The sequence below is a fragment of the Notechis scutatus genome, chromosome 8, assembly GCF_049901735.1.
Source record: "Notechis scutatus isolate UNSWTSFEM ecotype Mainland chromosome 8, rNotScu1.2, whole genome shotgun sequence".
In the NCBI taxonomy this organism is placed as follows: domain Eukaryota; kingdom Metazoa; phylum Chordata; class Lepidosauria; order Squamata; family Elapidae; genus Notechis; species Notechis scutatus.
Window position 1 is genome coordinate 3,153,582 of NC_142016.1, and position 11,769 is coordinate 3,165,350.

The 11,769-nt window shown below is 42.6% G+C and overlaps 1 protein-coding gene across 1 annotated transcript; it reads left to right on the forward strand.

The window, feature by feature from the left end:
• The first annotated feature begins 339 nt into the window (after positions 1-339).
• EIF3I (eukaryotic translation initiation factor 3 subunit I) lies at positions 340-11,692 on the forward strand. The gene is made up of 11 exons (XM_087970480.1): positions 340-444; positions 2,408-2,500; positions 2,955-3,042; positions 3,647-3,712; positions 5,735-5,884; positions 5,989-6,116; positions 9,073-9,183; positions 9,902-9,991; positions 10,965-11,038; positions 11,201-11,293; positions 11,379-11,692. The coding sequence occupies exons 1-11, from the start codon at positions 370-372 to the stop codon at positions 11,458-11,460; spliced, it is 1,050 nt and encodes a 349-aa protein (XP_087826606.1). The 5' UTR covers positions 340-369; the 3' UTR covers positions 11,461-11,692.
• Positions 11,693-11,769: the final 77 nt, after the last annotated feature.

Genomic DNA, 11,769 nt, shown 5'->3' on the forward strand with positions numbered 1-11,769 from the left:
TGCTTTATATATTCATCTAATCCATTTTAATTTATTTTATCTTCTAACCATTGGTAAAATAAACCCCATACCGTGTAATATTCAGATTCTTCTTTTTCTTTAATTTCTAATGCTAATTTCTAATGCTAATTTTAATTTCTAATTCTAAGAAATTTAATTTCTAATTTCTAATAATCTATTCATTTCCGCACAGTCAAATATTTTTTCAATTACTTTCTCCTCCGTGCATTCATTCATTGATAGGAAACTCTACTTGCCCCGCCAATGGAGGCCATTCTGAACAGCACCGGAAGTGAATGTATACCCAACTCGCTTCTCTTTTCTCTAGACCTTGCCAGGGCCGTTTCCTTTTGGCCTGACCCGGAAGCGATGCCTTCGGCCTCGCCCCGGAAGTGCTTCTTTGTGCCTTCCGCTCGTGCTGCCGGCGTTGTTACAGCAGCCATGGTAAGTCTTGGATTCCTTAATGCCAATAAATAATTAGTTTAACTAGATTAAGTAGTTAAATCCATTAATCCGGAGGTTGGTCGATTCCCTGTGGGGTGGAAGGTGGGCCCGCTACTTTTCCTGGGCTCCAAAAGTTATTAGGAAAAGATCTCGCAGGTCTACGGGGAAGTTACTCCGGGTTGAACCCCGTGGCGCCTCTTTCAGTGTGAACGTGAGCGGATCAGGGTCCTGAGTACGAGGAAAGGTTCCCTAAAAGAAGGAACGTTTTACTGTGGGGCTAAATCGGGGTCCCCCAAACTTGGCCCCTTTAAGACTGGTGGACTTCAACCCCCAGAATTCTCCAGCCAGCATAGCTAATAAAGAGTATATGATCATAGGGTTGGAAGGGACCTTGGAAGTCCTCTAGTCCAACCCCTGTTCAAGCCAGGGACCCTATACCAGGGGTTCCCAAACTTGGCCACTTTAAGACTGGGGGGACTTCAATTCTGGCTGCGGAATTCTGGGAGTGGAAGTCCACCAGTCTTAAAGGGGCCACGTTTGGAGACCCCTGGGCTAAATCTATAATTTTACAAGCATTGTTCCTGTGCTTCAATTCAGAGGAGCTTGCCAGAAAATAAAATTAAATAAAGCTGCCTCAATAAAACCAATGCAAAGAATGAGAAAACAGAATAATAAGATTCAGTGCTTTGGAAAGCAATATTACAGCAGCCTAAAAGATCATTCCTGGATTTATGACTATTACTACTATTATTACTATTATTACTATTATTAAGTGTTGTACCTTATGATTCTTGACAAATGTATCTTTTCTTTTATGTACACCAGGGGTCTTCAAACTTGAAGGCTTTGCGACTTGTGGACTTCCAATTCCCAGAATTCCTCCTCCAGGCATGTTAGCTCAGGAATTCTGGGAGTTGAAGTCCACAAGCTGTCAAGTTTGAAGACCCCTGGTGTACATAAAAGAAAATATACATTTGTCTATTCTATTCTATTCTGTTCTATTTTACTCTATTTATTTTGTATCCTAATTAATAGCAGCTGAAAGTAATAACAAAAAATAATGAACCTAAATGTCATAAACTGATGTGTGTGTGTGTGTGTATATCTATGCTAGAAGCATCCTGCACATCTTTGGGCATCTCATTCCCCTTTCCTGGGGAAAGAATGAGCACAAAAATAGAAATTCATTATACTCAAGTTGTAATTCTGGGTCTGTTTACTGTTAAATTCACAGTTAAATGTATGGTCAATTTTATTTCTTAGTTGTTAAAAACCTTAAGGGACACTTCTTTTAAACTTGGATGATCTTATCTTTTCTCACCCTGCCCCAGCACCTTCTTCATCTTCATGCTTGAAATAAATAAATGTAAGATATTACAGTACATTGTTAGAGTGGCCTGGAGGTGGAACTCTCACTTCACAATCAGGAAGCTGTGAGTTCAATCCTAGGTAGTGGCTCTGTCTCTGGGCACAAAAAGAAAACATCTGCTGCAAATGCCACATAGGGCAGCAGCAGCTAGCAAACACTCAGCTCCATGTAGTCATCCAACTCCACCCCAGTGCAAAAGATTACAGCACAGGTGTCAAATTGACCACGTAACATGACATCACGTGATATAATTTGCGGAGCTTGGGTGGGCGTGGCCTGCATCTGGCCCACTAGCCAGTTTGACACCGCTGGATTACAGGGTCGCTAAAAGAAAAACCCAGTATATCTTTAAATTTGACCTTTTCGTTTTATTTTTTTATTATTTTCTTACAGAAGAAATGTTATTGTCACCTGTTTCACCCCTTAAAACCAACACCTGGAATTTCAGTTCTATTGCCCAGCATGTTATTATTTTATTCCATCTTTCCACAGTTGAATAGCAACTGTAGCATTATAAATGACAGGGATATTTTCTAACATTGTCATTGGAAGCAAGCAGTGTTAACATCTTTTTTAAAAAATTTCTCTTTACAGAAACCTATTTTGTTGCAAGGCCATGAGAGGTCAATTACTCAGATCAAATATAATCGGGAAGGTGATTTGCTTTTTACAGTAGCAAAAGATCCGGTATGTTATCATGGAATGGTTACCTTAGTTTATGCATTTTTCTCAGCCTAACAGAGTATCTCTTCCTACTATCCTAATAGATAGGAGAGAAAAATGGAAGAAAAATAGAAATTTATTTCAGTGAATATTAGTCACCATAGTCAATTAAAATCTAGTCAGAATGGCTTGTTCACAATATTCTTCACAACCTGTAATAATCAACAACAAGAGTTGTTAATCAAGAGTTTGTGAAACCTGTTTGTCAGTGGATTAAGTTGTATTAAAGATTGTTCTTCATTCGTCATTAATACTACTTTCTAATTTTACTCAGTGTATTATATAATCAATTCTGTCAATTTATCTTGTCTATAAGTTACTGACTGATCAAAACATTTAATCAGGAAATTGTTAATATGTACCAGTTTTAATACTATGGTTGTATTTTATTAAATTTACCTTATTTTTCTTTCATCAGATTGTTAATGTTTGGTACTCTGTCAATGGTGAGAGACTTGGCACATACACTGGCCACACTGGTGCAGTCTGGTGTGTGGACGCTGATTGTATCCTTTAGTTTTAGTGTACAAAATCACATTTTTTAAAAGTTACTTGAGAATAGCTCATGCATATATTGAAGCTGATCATCCTATCTGTCTGTCTCTCTCTCTCTCTCTCTCACACACATACACACACACACACACACACACACACACACACACGACAACCCACGAATCATTGTGTCATTGTTTTCAGAGATATTTTCCTACCAGATTCTTTAATGCCTTGGAAGTAACCCATGTTGAACTGTATAGCACAGTCAAATGACAATAGTTGATTATAGGAAATGTTTTATTTCATTCTGCATTCTGTCATAAAATGCTTTATGACCATGTTTGTCATAACATAATTTGCTAAAGGTCAATTTCACAGGAATCCTGGGTTCCAGCTTTTGGATGCATTCTGTAAGTTAACCCATTTGACGTTCCTTGGTTGAAAACGTTTTGCTCAACACTGCACTGTTTTGCCCAGTTAAAGATTACAGACAAAGTTTTAGTCATGTATGTCAATTTAATTCACAGGGTTTATTTGTTTAAATCATGTAGTAGTTCATTTCTGTTTCCTGCTACTCCTCATGTATTTTGCGTGGTTCCTTGACTGCTTTTTCAGGGGACACAAGACATGTCTTGACCGGCTCAGCAGATAACAGTTGTCGACTCTGGGACTGTGAAACAGGTAAATGTCAATATATGAGAAGGAGGAAGAACGTTCTGATTATGCAGGGTGAAAAATGTAATGTCAGGTGGGAGAGTAATGTCAGGTGCCTTTGTGTTCTAATACAGAATTTGCATCTGGAAACTCACGTCAACATTAGGATTCATGTGTGGATATTGTAAACCTGTGTACAAATTGTAGTGGGGGTCTTGTTTGAATCAGCCTCTACCCAGATGGTTGGGGGCAATATGCTGATGCTGAACCAATTAGAGCAGATGCCAGCGTTCCAATTAAACTCTCCATGCGATTCAAAACTCCCAAGACAAAGTCAAGATGGATCCAGGGCTGACCGCGGGGGTGTCAAGGCCCGGGGGCTGGATCCAGCCTGGGGGATGCTTAGGTCTGGCCTGTGAGGCCGCCCTGGAGACAGCTAAGGAGTGGCCCACGGTGCTTCTTCCAGCAAAAATGGAGCTTCTGAGGGCTGGGTATTGCAGGAGGCCGTCCCAGCCGAAAACAGATGGGGAGTCCATTTTTTTTCTGGCTGAGCACTCAGGCCACCACAGATGCCCCCTGACACGCCATGCTACACACACACCCGCCCTCCCCCTCCCCCCAAGGTCCAACACAACCCTGATGTGGCCCTCAATGACATTGAGTTTGACACCCTTGGCTTAAAGGGGTCTGTAAGGCACTATGAAGCTATAGTGCTATTGCTATCAATAATTCTTGAGGGGGAGGCCTCGGAAGGAGCATGCTGATCTCACTGGGCGAAAAATAGCCCTCTTTGCTTTTGTGCGAAGGCAATGTTGCAGTGCTTGTTTTTTCTTGCTGCACTTGCCTTTTTACAGTACAGGGAGTCCTTGATTTACAACCGGGGTCCCCCAAACTTGGCAACTTTAAGACTTGTGGATTTCAACTCCCAGAATTCTCCAGCCAGCTATGCTGGCTGGAGAATTCTGGGAGTTGAAATCCACAAGTCTTAAAGTTGCCAAGTTTGGAGACTTCTGATTTACAACCACAGTTGAGACCAGAATTTTAAGTGACAATTTTACCTTTTTACCATGGTTGCTAAGCCAATCACTGCAGTTGTTAATCCAATTTCCCCCACTGACCTTGATTGTTGGAAACCAGCTAGAGAGGTGGCAAATGGTGATTACATGAATCCAGGACACTGCAACTGTCATAAATTACATCCTGATTGCCAAGTCCCCCCCAAATGTTATAGAGATGCTGCAACAATTGTGAGTGCAATTTATGAGTGGTCATACATCACTTTTTTTCCAGTGCCAAACTCCAAATAGTTGCTAAACAAATTATTATAAATTGAGGATTATTTGTATTGTTACGGTACTTTCTCTTACCCGCTGCTGGTGGTTTTTCCAACAATCGCCTAAGAAGTTCATTGTTTTTCCCCCATCACTGAAGATATTAGGAACACTTCCTCCTCTTCCAGTTAAGGAGATAGTGAGCTATTGAGATCCATACCCTCAGGTTTTTGAGATCTTTCTGAATCCACTCAGGAATAGGATTAGATCTAAGAATCTGAGATCTGTTTGAAGGCGTCCTTTTGTGCAGTCCGTTGATGAATGTAAATGTACCTGGGGTGAAGAAATGTCTGGTGATGAGGAGAACAAGTTGCTTTAAAGGCATGTGGTCTCAGTGTTTGGATTCCAACTTTTCTAATTCCAAGAAGAGACATCAGTAGTAGGGATGGAGAATCTCATTCTGGCTGAATAACACATTTCAATCTGATTACAGAATTAAAAATCATTTCCAGGATTCTCATAATCACGAACCATAAATGAAGTCAAATAAACTTGGTTTGCACAACATGCTCAGCCCCTAAAAAGCAGCCCTGTTAATATTTTGGAAGTTGTGTGCATGCATCTCTTATGTCTGTAGCTGACTAGAGTACGTAGGTTGTGTGTAGACGCTTTCTGTAAACCTGAAGCTTAGAGACCCTGGGAGGAGATAATTCTGAGTTTGAGGGAGCAGTGGGTTTCTCAGGCTGTACTTACTGCTTGTGTTTCATCCCCCCTTTAGGAAAGCAACTTGCTTTGGTCAAGACCAACTCCGCTGTGAGGACTTGTGGCTTTGACTTTGGAGGGAATATCATCATGTTTTCCACAGATAAGCAAATGGGTTACCAATGTTTTGTGAGCTTCTTTGACCTTCGAGACTCCAGCCAGCTTGGTGAGACCTTCAGGTGTAGGTTAGAGTCAAGGTTAGGATGGGGAAATTGTCCTTCCTCAAAGTTGGTGTTAATGAAGCTATCTTTTTTTCCCTTTGACCTTCAGAGGACAATGAACCTTACCAGAAGATCCCCTGCAGCGAGTCCAAAATTACCAGTGCAGTTTGGGGTCCCCTTGGAGAATTCATCATTGTTGGGCATGAGAATGGGGAGTTGAACCAGTTCAGCGCAAAGGTTGGTATGGATTCAGGAAGAGTATTACCATCAAGAAGGTAACCAGCCTCAGCTGGGCAAATCAGAGGTGGTCTTCACAGTCATATTTTTGTCAGTGTGTTTAGCAGTTTCCAATTTACTTTCTCTACCATCAAGTACAAAACAGTGGGACACCACAGTCACCCTACCCCCAAAGTCTGGGAGGGCAGATCCATCTTTAAAGACTTATGGAGCATCAACAGGGTTATAGCCAAATGAGCCAAATCATTCCAGAAGGCAGCCACCAAAACATGCTCTTTGGGTGGCGATAGATGACCCAAATTGATCAAGGGAACCTAAGGTTCACCAACTCTATCCAATCTTGAGAGAGAGAGACAGGAAGTACAGCAGATAGGTGATTTGTTGCTCCCTGCCATAAAAGATATGATAAGCAAATGACCCTTTAAATCTGCTGATGAAATGTGTTTGTAACCAGTGCAACTTGTGCATTCACATGCGCATGCCAAAACATTTTGATTACTGTTTTTGCCACAGTATTCTGGAGCAGGGGGCTCCAACCTTGGCCACTTTAAGCCTGCAGGACTTCAATTCCCAAAATTCTCCAGCTAGCTTTGCTGGAAGTTGGGGAACCCTGTTCTAGAGCAGCTGTACCTTCTAGTAGTTTTTAAGTTAACCATATTGCATAGTCCAGGGGTGTCAAACTCATGTCGTCATGGCGGTGTCACGTGACATATCAGGACTTTTTTCCCCCCTTTTGCTAAACCAGGCGTGGGTCACATTCGGCCCAGGGACCGCGAGTTTTGAAACCCCTGGTATAGTCTAATTATAAGGTGATCAGAGCATAAGTGACTGGAGGGCCTTCCAATCCAGGGAGGGATACAACTGGTATAATGAAGAGCTGAACCAAATCCCTCATGGGTTGTGTCACCTGTTCTTGGAGCGGCAGGAAGAGTCCCTCAGCTGAGCTGTCCACCAGATCTACAGTGAACATCCCGTGTTTCATTTATTAATTGCCTGGGATGATTAAATGGCCACTATATCTTCCCAGATGGTGGTTGTGATAGGGTGACGTAAAGAGTTGGGAAGTAATTCAGTGGCAGCGAACTGATGACAGTAGCTTCCTGTGCCAAATCACATTGCAACCACCCATAGACAAAATATAGATTTCAACTCCTGGAATATATCAGGCCTTCCCTGACCTGGAATAAGTCAGTAGTTGCCATGCAGGCCATGGTCTCCTGAACTTCCCGGACTCAATATCACTAGGCAGCAAATTGAAATTCCCAAGAAGTAAAAAAAAAATCTTCGGGTCTCTGGTCATGAAATCCAGCAGATCAGGAAGGGGCGTTGCTAAGGAGTAGGGAGAGTCGTACATCAACAACTAACTCATCTATTCTCTAAAGCTCAATTTTATCCAGAGCGTTGTTCCGCAGATGAGAGCCTTGCAAGAGCCCTTAGCGATTAATGGTGACACAGTCATCTTATCTCCCAGTCTTAGACTCTTGACTGATGAGTCCAGCCAACTTGAAACCAAAGGGGGACTTAATTCTGAGAGGGGACCCTTCCCTAGGCCATCCATCTTGTTCAAACAAGCTTCATGGGTAAAGGGCATTTTCAAATTCAAACAGGTCTTTGATTCTACTTTGATAAATTTGCCTGTGAAAAATAAAACGATTCAAAAGAAGTTTGGTGTTGTTAAATGATTGGGTGTCATTTGCAGCTTCTGGTTGTCTTCATTTCTCTCTAGTTTCTGCTTTTTACCTCCAGGGCTACTCTTGGGAATACCCAAATGGCTCCTGGAGAATAGTAACTAAAAGTAACCATTTGTCCAGAATGGTATGGGGCAGGGGTGTCAAATTTGTGTCGTCATCGCGGTGTCACGTGACATATTGCAATTTGGGGGGCTTCACTAAACTGGGTGTGGTTGTGGCCAGTGGGTGATAAACCTGGGCTGCAAGTTTGACACCCTTGGTATAGGGTCTCATACTTGAACAGGGGGTTGGACTAGAAGATCTCCAAGGTCCCTTACAGCTTTATTAAGTGTAACTTGATTTGCCTTTTGTTGACTTTAAGCAAGGTGGCAATCTCTCCGCTGAGTCTTCTGTATTCTTCAAAAAAAAAAAAAAAAAGATGATAATCCTGCCAATATTTCTTTTTACTCTGGATATCTTAGATGATGCTTACCCAATGTGGGATTCAAGGACTGAACCAAGAATTCTCACTGGGCACCTTGCTTTATTATTGCCGTGCTTAATTTAGCTTCAAGGTGTGATTTCACGTAACTTCAGACCATCCCTTTTGGTGGTCCTTGCTGACTGATAGTTATAAGAAGGATTGAAATAATATAATTGACTACTTATTGATTATTCTGTATGTAACATGATTGTATCATATTCATATATATTTTATATCCCACCTTTATTTTTATAAATGACTCACGTTGGTGAAGATTTCTAATACTCCTTCCTCCTCCTATTTTCCCCACAACCTTGTGAGATGGTTGGGATGAGAGAGTGACAAACTCAAAAGTTTCCCAGCCAACTTTCATGGCTAAGGTGGGACTAGAATTCATAATCTCCTGGTTTCTAGCCTGCTGCCTTAACCACTAGACCAGGGTCTACAACCTTAAACACTCCATTTGGACCCATTTTCCCACAGAAAAGTAAACACTGGGAGCCAATAATTTAACACCTGTTGTGACTGGGTGGGCGTAGCCAACTTGTCATTCACTCCCACCCAGCCACCACCTGCTCTGGAATAGGGAGCGAGTCTCCACCCCCCACCATCCCCCTTACCTTCTCATGCCAGGTGAGGAGTGACGGGGAGGGGCCAGCTGGTGGTGGGATCAGCCGATAGGGAGCTGCAGCAGAGTGCCAAAAGAGCCACGTGTGGCTCCGGAGCCACAGGTTGCAGACCCCAGCACCAGACCAAGCAATTTGGAGTAAAGTAGCAATACCTTTCCTTCCTTCTCTTCTAGTCAGGAGAGGTCCTCACGAACGTCAAAGAACATACAAAGCAGATCAATGACATCCAGACTTCCAGAGATATGACGATGTTTGTCACTGCCTCCAAGGATAACACTGCCAAGGTGAGTCGCTCTTGCTTGCTTGCTGCAAAGGGTGGTTCCTATGAGTGACCTGCATTTTTCAGTTATCTCTCCCAGGAAGAGGGGTTGCTTAAACAAGCTAGCTCTTCCTATTACTTTTGCAAGTTTTGAGATAGTAAATTGTTTTGCTCTAACCCTCAGTCAGATCATTATTTCGCTCTTTGGTGGTAATTTTCATTAATATCTAACCACCTTTTACTGATGCCTAGACTGACCAGCTCCAGAGTTGGAGAAGGAAAGAGAAGTGGGAGGACCATAAAATCTGGTCGCCAAGAGCCCCCTTTCATGACTGGACTTTCAGAGCAGTTGTTAGGGCTAAGTCAGCAAATTGAGGATGGGCCTCTTGGCTGGAGACAATTTCTTAATACGTTTTCTTTAAAACACTCATTGCCATACTGGCATCCTTCCTACAAATTGTAAATGCAAGATTTTTTCAACTACTGAATGCAAGATTTTTCAACTCTCACCGGAACTCAGGAAGGGTTTGGTTTTGTTTCTGTTTTTGATTTCCTGGGCTTATTCTAGTTGCCTTGTTCAGCTTCCAAACAGTGTTTTGTTGGGGCAACTGCTGTTCACAGGACTGGTAAGTGGCTGTATTGTGCTGCTTGGGACTGATGCTGTAACTGGCATTTTTCAGATGATACTGGGGAAGTTTAGTGCCTCCCCCCAAAAAACCCTGAAAGATCTATTTCTCTTGCAGCTTTTCGATTCCACGAATCTTGACCACCTAAAGACATTCCGAACAGAACGGCCGGTGAACTCCGCAGCACTTTCCCCCATCTTTGATCATGTATGTTGGTGGGCAACGTGTTGAGGTTCTCCCCCCCCCCCTTATATTCCCCTTATATATTTGTGAGATCTCCTTATGGTGAGAATTGTATGACTGTTGTGTGGGTAAGTGTACAAAGATAAGTTTATCTGTGAGATGGAAGTGTTTATGTGTTTGCTTCTGGATGCTTTGTTTCTTGGCAGCTTCTCTCACCTCTGCTCGATTGCTGTACAGGAAATGGGAAAGCATTGGGAAATCAAATGACAAGGTTCTGAACTCAGCAAATGAGCAAAGTTTCCTTAGAGAGAGGCAACCATATTTTAAGCCATGACACTAAGCTGATCTGTTGGTATATTCTCTCCTAATCAAAGGAATGTAAAGTGGATGTCACGCCCTTGTTGGAGTCTGATTCTGAGGGGGAGATTGAGCAGCTGAAACAGGGGAAGGGCACAGTCCGGCATGGCATTCAGAGGAAGACCCAGGACCATCCCCTCTTCATCCTAGGGCACGCAAGGAGGAATGGAGAAGGGAGCAACGTGGCTTATGGGAGAGAAAAAGGCCCTGATCCCTTTCATTAGTTGCAGCTGGGAGAACAAGATATAAGTGGGGCGTTTGCACACAGCTCCTTGCTGGAAGCAAAGCGAGCATTATCTTTGTTGAGGTTTATCTGGGTTTTGACATCCTCCCAACTGTGGGTGCTGCGTTATCCTTTGGAAGTCTGCAATTTATCATCCTGGCCTGCCATGTTAATTACTTCAGTGTGGTTTGTGTTGGTTTTTTTTATTTCTAATTATCTTTACTTTGGGTTCTGACTGCATTTACTCCCTTAGTAGACTTTCTTTAAGAGTTTGATATCCAGCTGAGGATAATTGGACATTGGGGCCAAGTTGGAGGCATTAAAGGGAATTTATTCTACTTTTGTGACTTTGTTATTTTTGTGTCACGCCCCGGGTCATCACAGTGGATCTCATCCAGTTTATTTTTCTTCTGGCAGGTGGTGTTAGGTGGTGGACAGGAAGCCATGGATGTGACAACCACCTCCACCAGAATTGGAAAGTTTGAGGCCAGGTGAGCTTGTTTTCTCCCCTGGTAATGAGGCATCGATTCACCCTCCTGCTGCATTCCCATGAAACCCAACTCTGGTTTCAAAAGACAAGCAAGTTACGCTGAAGAGTTGCCCAGTGTTCATTTCTAATGGTGTCTATCTCTGTATCTTGCTTATGGTTCTAGATTTTTCCACCTGGGCGTCGAGGAAGAGTTTGGAAGGGTCAAAGGCCATTTTGGGCCAATTAATAGCGTTGCTTTCCACCCTGATGGGAAGAGGTAAGCGTCATGGGTACTTCTGGTTTCATCAAGACTGGGACCAAGAGCCCAAGAGAATTTCACTCCTTTTTTTTTCTGCTTCTAGTTACAGCAGTGGTGGAGAGGATGGCTACGTCCGCATCCATTACTTTGACCCCCAGTACTTTGAATTTGAGTTTGAAGCCTGATCCAGCTATTTCCTTGTCCTCTGATGCCTCTTTGCAGTTCCAGCAGGATGGAAATCTTGCTTGTCCTGAGCGATGCTTCAGGGCCAAATCAAAGTAAAGGATGGCCTGCTGCAGCTGCTGCTTCTCTGTGGGACAATCTCTCTACTTGTACACTCTTGGAAACAGCTGCAGTTGCCCTATTTATAATGTGAGACGCAGATAATAAATTCTTCCTTTATAACATGAAAAGAAATATGTATGAATGTGTTAATTAGGTACAAGCAATTGCTATTTTTAATACTGTTTCCATCATGTGTATGATTTGCTGGC